The 6277-nt window shown below is 36.0% G+C and overlaps 1 protein-coding gene across 2 annotated transcripts; it reads left to right on the top strand.

Annotated features, from left to right (window-relative positions):
* Positions 1–2: 2 nt before the first annotated feature.
* Positions 3–6277, top strand: LOC117629922 (protein SUPPRESSOR OF QUENCHING 1, chloroplastic-like). 2 transcript variants are annotated; one of them, XM_034362589.1, is made up of 21 exons: positions 3–77; positions 502–662; positions 825–903; positions 1130–1190; positions 1318–1393; positions 1476–1586; positions 1880–1975; positions 2142–2264; positions 2367–2564; positions 2870–2974; positions 3135–3199; positions 3514–3607; positions 3759–3916; positions 4019–4068; positions 4173–4294; positions 4374–4481; positions 4646–4738; positions 5010–5046; positions 5197–5444; positions 5594–5743; positions 5937–6277. In XM_034362589.1, exons 1-21 carry the CDS (start codon positions 53–55, stop codon positions 6099–6101), a joined length of 2325 nt encoding a protein of 774 aa, XP_034218480.1. In that variant the 5' UTR covers positions 3–52; the 3' UTR covers positions 6102–6277. The 2 variants fall into 2 exon arrangements, with proteins under 2 accessions (XP_034218480.1, XP_034218481.1); XM_034362590.1 differs by having other exon boundaries at positions 11–77; positions 574–662.

The following is a 6277-nucleotide window of genomic DNA, read 5'->3' as shown; positions in this document are numbered from 1 at the left end:
GAAAAACTCACAGAAGAAAATAATGGGTTAATGCAGAAAACTGGTACTTCCAATGACGGGGTTTTCTCAGATGGAGGGTAAGAAGGGTTCTATAATTGCAACATTTCAATTGTGTTATTTTGATTAATAAACCATTTCTTATTTGGGAGCATGTGTTATTTATTTGGATATTTCATGTATTAATCAATCCTTACATTTTGCCCAACTAATCATGCTAGTAGAAACAGCCTAAGACATACTTGCTCCAATTTGTTTTTACACTTCTATGTGCTATATGCTATGTATTTGGTTTGTGGGTTTACATTACAGTAAGTCCCCCTGAAAGTGTTTCTCATAGTGCAATGGTGATATGTCCTCTGAAATGTTGGTTCCTTGTTATTTGGTCGATCAACTTCTTTCCCTGAAGTTGTATATGCTTGACAAACATTTGGAAGATTTTGTACTTAACGATTGTAATATTGAGCAGTGTCACCTATTAACTTGAGAATATTTATCACACAGTTGCATTTTCAAATCAAACAAACAGCATGTTGAACCCCCTTAGCTTGAGGCTGCAGAATAATTTGTGGACAGGTTGCAGGGTTCTTCGGCGAGATATTGTGAGATATGGAAGCTTGGGGATTGCTTTGTCTTGTCTTGCCTTCACCATCTCAAACTGGAAGGTATAACTCAATAAAGTAGAATTCTTGGCAAGACAAAGAGTCAGAGTGGGAGAGATCTCTGGGTTGAATTTTATGCATGCAAAAGATGACATCTTAATCCTTTTTGCTTCTTTGTTATTCTAGTTTCTGTAATTTATACATTCTATTGAGGTTCTTACACAGGCAATGCAATATGCATCACCTAAAGCTATTTGGAATGTGATATTTGGGATCAACCAGCCATCTCTTAAACAGAAGGAAGGTACTGATGTCACACCTCTGGTTTTGGTACATTCTTTCCCCCCGCTGCTTTTTTTTTTCCTTTCTGCCTAGTCCTTCTTTATTTTTTGTAATTGTACATTTATTATGAAAAGATAAGTTTACATTGAAACCTAATTCTAATTATCTGTTTAACATGTCTCTATGAATTCGTAGTTACAGCGAAATGAAAACTAAAATTTTCTTGTCCTCCATTAATTATTTTATAGGTGAATCAAACATTGAAAGAATCCAACAATTTGTGAACTATATATCGGACCTGGAAACTAGGTAAATAAGGATTTTGCTGCCTTTTTTTATATAATTTGTATTTGTAGCTATTCGTATATCGTTGTTGTTAGTTTGCATAATTATATATGTAAAACCTGCTTAAATGAAAGATCTTTTACTTTGCAAGAGGAACTGCTCCTATCGTGCCAGAATTTCCAGCAAAACTTGATTGGTTGAATACAGCTCCCATTAAGTTTAGCAGGGTAATTTGTATAAAGCTTAAACTTCTACATGGTTAAACCAAGATCATTGTATATCTTTAGTTTTGATAAATATGTTTGGCAGGATCTGAAAGGAAAAGTTGTTCTGCTAGATTTTTGGACCTATTGTTGTATAAACTGTATGCATGTCCTGCCAGACCTAGAGTTTCTGGAGAAAAAATACAAAGATATGCCGGTAATCCTTTTTCCATTCTCTTTCTTTCAAATTTCTCTATTTTTCTGACATATCAAATTTATTATTTTTATATTCTGATTTTATGAGATTGCTCGTTATAATTAACAAAGTTGTATAAGCTTCGATTTCTTTTTCCTTCTTAATAGAATATATACTTATTCCATGTCCTTTTGAAATTTTTCCATCTAAAAAATCGATAATGTTGACCTGGCTGAATCATGTGCCAGTTGGCAGAATTATAAACTATGGCCCCATTAGTTGATGATCATATATTTGTTCTCATTCTTGTGCAGTTCACTGTTGTGGGAGTCCATTCTGCAAAATTTGATAACGAGAAGGATTTAGAAGCCATTCGCAATGCAGTGTTACGCTATGGCATCACTCACCCGGTATGCTTCATTGTTTGTAAATTTTACTTTAGTATAAATAAATCTCTCATTTTATTTGGGTGTTCTGGTACTCTGGGTAGACTGATTTCTGTGGTAATGCTCGACCATATTTCACTCATTCAGCTTACAAAATTTCAGAGTTATTTCAACTATCTACCTGTTTTAGGTTGTCAATGATGGAGATATGTATCTATGGCGAGAGCTAGGTGTCAATTCATGGCCAACATTTGCTATTGTTGGGCCCAATGGTAGGCTTCTTGCACAAGTATCCGGTGAAGGTCGCCGCAAGGTATTGATAACCATTTAAGTATTTGCAAGATACATTTAATTTCATGGATTTCTGCTTAGTAATTGGTCAATGAATAAAACATAAATTTTCTTCTTTTGGAAGGATCTCGACGATTTGGTAGAGGCAGCTCTTCTGTTCTATGGAAGAAAGAAGATGTTGGACAATGCACCAATTCCTTTGAGTTTGGAGAAAGACAATGATCCTCGTTTAGTTACATCTCCGTTAAAGTTTCCTGGAAAGCTTGCAATTGATGTCCTAAACAATAGGCTCTTCATTTCAGACAGTAATCATAACCGCATAGTAGGCTCTCTCTGTGCAGTTTTTATAATTACTTTTTTTCCTGCCGTGGGGGGGGTGTTGGGGTTGGGTGGGGGTTTTGTGTGGTGGGGGGAAGAAGGTTTGGGAAAATGATATTTTGATGTTTAGATAATATATTTTTGGAGATCCTAACTAAAGAAATATATATCATGTTGTGGGTGTGTTCAAACTGTTTCAGTTTCCTATTGATGTTAGGTTAAAGTCCTACATTCCTGCTAAATTTTTATAGCAGGAAATCAATGTGAACTGGATTGTTATCTAACCATCTTCTTGTGCATGGATTTTAGGTGGTAACCGACCTAGATGGACATTTTATTGTCCAAGTTGGAAGTACTGGAGAGGAAGGTCTGCGTGATGGTTCATTTGATGATGCCACCTTTAATCGGCCTCAGGTAAGAAATAAGCTGTCTTTAAGAGCATGTCATAACCACGTTATTGGCCTTAGAGTATTCTTTTCATTGATGAATGCATGCATACATTATGAGGTTTTACATCTCATGTTTCATGTTGAATGCTGGCTGTGGCACATAACCATTGGTCATGCTTTACTAGGGACTAGCTTACAACCCAAAGAAAAATCTCCTCTATGTTGCAGATACTGAAAACCATGCTTTGAGGTACGTTGTGGCTATTGAAATACCCCGTGTTCATTTGACAAGCATAGTTGGCTCTATTTCCTACCTATAAAGAGCATATAAGAAATACAAGCATGGAATCAATAGATAAATTACGCAACAAAATTAGAATGGTAAATAATAACTATCTGGAATCTTCACTACTGTCCTGATACTTGTACTGTAGCGAATGGTTATGATTTTCTATTTCTAATATTGCTTCCCATGCATGTTCCCCTTCTACAAAACTATATTAAATCGGAATTATTTGACATTTTCTGAATGATTTTGTCATAATCTAGCTTCTATTATTGTAGGGAGATTGATTTTGTTAATGACAAAGTGCGTACCCTTGCTGGGAATGGAACCAAAGGCTCTGATTACCGAGGGGGAGGAAAAGGAAGTACTCAGGCAAGATTACAGAAACATGAATTTTGATGATGCAAAGCCCTTTTTGATTGGGATAGTGAAGAATATATATTTAAAACATTTAAGCTGAATCATAAAATTCTTGGATAAACATCTCTGCTTTACTCAAAAGTTTCTAGTTATATCCTGTCAGCTCCTCAACTCTCCATGGGATGCCTGCTTTCATCCAGTCAATGAGAAAGTTTATATTGCCATGGCTGGCCAACATCAAATCTGGGAACACAATACAGATGGTGGAGTTACTAGAGCTTTTAGTGGTGATGGTTATGAAAGAAACTTGAACGGATCAAGGTAAAGATAACGTGAAGACGCTCAATGGTGTAATGAAGATTTTTTTGATAGCAGTACTTCCAGACATGACAAGTTTTTTTTTTTTTGGGGTGATTGGCATAGCTCTTCAAGCACATCGTTTGCACAGCCTTCTGGAATTTCATTATCTCTTGGTAATGTATCACAATCTTTTCCACAGTTCATGACTTTCAATGTCACATAAGTAATTTTGTATATGGACTTTCACATATTATAAACTCCTCTTTGGTTATTGTAGATCTCAAGGAGCTATATATTGCTGATAGTGAGAGTAGCTCCATTAGGGCACTTGACCTAAAAACAGGAGGATCGAAATTGCTAGCTGGTGGTGATCCAGTTTTCTCAGACAATTTGTTTAAGGTTATCTTTTTTCTGGGTACATGATCTTTTTCTAGTACACCTGTTTTCTTATAATACTTCTTATGTTAATTCTATACAGTTTGGTGACCATGATGGAATAGGGTCTGAAGTGCTTCTTCAACATCCACTAGGCGTCTTATGTGCACAGAGTGGTCAAATTTATATAGCAGACAGCTATAATCACAAGGTAGTCAGATCATGACTGACAGTAACTATTCTATGATGTAGGTTGCGCTTTTGAGTTTTGAGTGCATCAATTTGATTTTTATGTAGAGTTCATCTTGGAAAATATTGTGATAGCTTCTACCAGTTTCTGGTCAAGTACTAACTTTATCTCATTCCAAACTCCAGATAAAGAAGCTAGATCCAGCTAATAAGAGAGTTAGTACTGTAGCAGGGATTGGAAAATCTGGCTTCAAGGACGGAACATCTCTAGAAGCTCAGGTTCGGAATTTTGTTGTTTTTTCTTTGACGATTTCTAATGGTGCAGAAGTTATTAGAAGATTATGCAGGTTGCTTTAAAGTATTTGATTAATTTTATGTGCATCGTATATAATTTAGCCTGTATACTCTTCTAGAAAATTAAATGATCCAAGAAAATAGGGAATAGGTGCAATCATATTGTTATCTGTACCTGTAATCACAATCTAGAAAGGAAAAGAAATGAGAGGGTCAACATTTGACTCATTTCTAATAATCTGTTATCTTCTGGCAGCTTTCAGAGCCATCAGGAATCGTTGAAGCGAAAAATGGTGAAGCCTCTTTTATAATTGCACATAAAATATTCTTGATGTTCTCTTATCTCTCTCTTCCTATGATGAAAAATCAGAAAGTGAGATTCAAATATATTCCTTCTTACCAGTAACAAGCTCAGATTCAAAGTTTTTTTTCCTATTTTACAGGAAGAATTTTCATAGCTGATACAAATAACAGTCTAATCAGATATCTAGACTTAAATAAGGAAGAAGTTGAACTTCATACATTAGAGCTGAAAGGGGTTCAGCCTCCCACAGCAAAATCAAAATCTTTGAAACGCCTCAGAAGACGATCGTCAGCTGACACGCAGACCATTACGGTTGATGGTGGTTCATCCAATGAGGGCAACTTGTCTATTAAAATATCAGTACCCGAAGGGTATCATTTTTCAAAGGTCACCATCCCTCTCTTCATTTCAATAAACACATACATGTTGCTTCCAATTTAGAAATTCTTTCTTTTTGTGGTTTCTCATCCTATTGTCAAATATGCTGGTGTTGCATGGCCCTTTCCATATTTTTCATGTGTAGATTTTAAATGCAGGAAGCTCGCAGTAAGTTTAGCGTAGAAACTGAGCCTGAAACTGCAGTTTCCATGGATCCCCTGGATGGATATCTTAGTCCAGAAGGATCAGCAATTCTTCATTTCAAGAGACCCTCCCCCTCAGTTTCGCTGGGGAGAATTAATTGCAAGGTATGACATATTTTAGCCTGCAAACAAACTGGTTTAATCAGGTCTGCCAAAAAGATATAGTTTAATGAACTTTTTCCACAAATGCATCTTTGTATAACTACTGTTAAACCACATGCTTCTTTTTTACCATACTGTTAAACCACATGCTAAGACGGTGTCAGTGATGTTAAATCAACTTGGCTTGTGTTTGCAGGTTTATTATTGCAAGGAAGATGAGGTCTGTTTATACCAATCGTTATTATTCGAAGTAACCTTCCGAGAGGAAAGTCCAGAATCCAACCCAGAAGAAATCACACTCGCATATGTTGTAAAGCCAAAAGCTTCGACAAACAGCTTACAGCTACCAGTTGCAGGCTGACATTAATATTTTGTACAGGTCTTGTAATATCTCCTACACTATTATTTGTTCACCATGGAAAAAGGATGCCAAATGATTTGTTGCCAAAAAGATTTACACGGTAATAAATATGCTTCTTCCTACTTCTCTCATTGTAATATTCTGGTTTTGCCCTTCCAAGCATGAGATCATCCTAA

This window comes from Prunus dulcis, chromosome 6 (genome assembly GCF_902201215.1).
Source record: "Prunus dulcis chromosome 6, ALMONDv2, whole genome shotgun sequence".
In the NCBI taxonomy this organism is placed as follows: Eukaryota; Viridiplantae; Streptophyta; class Magnoliopsida; order Rosales; family Rosaceae; genus Prunus; species Prunus dulcis.
This window is presented reverse-complemented; position numbering and strand designations above follow the sequence as displayed.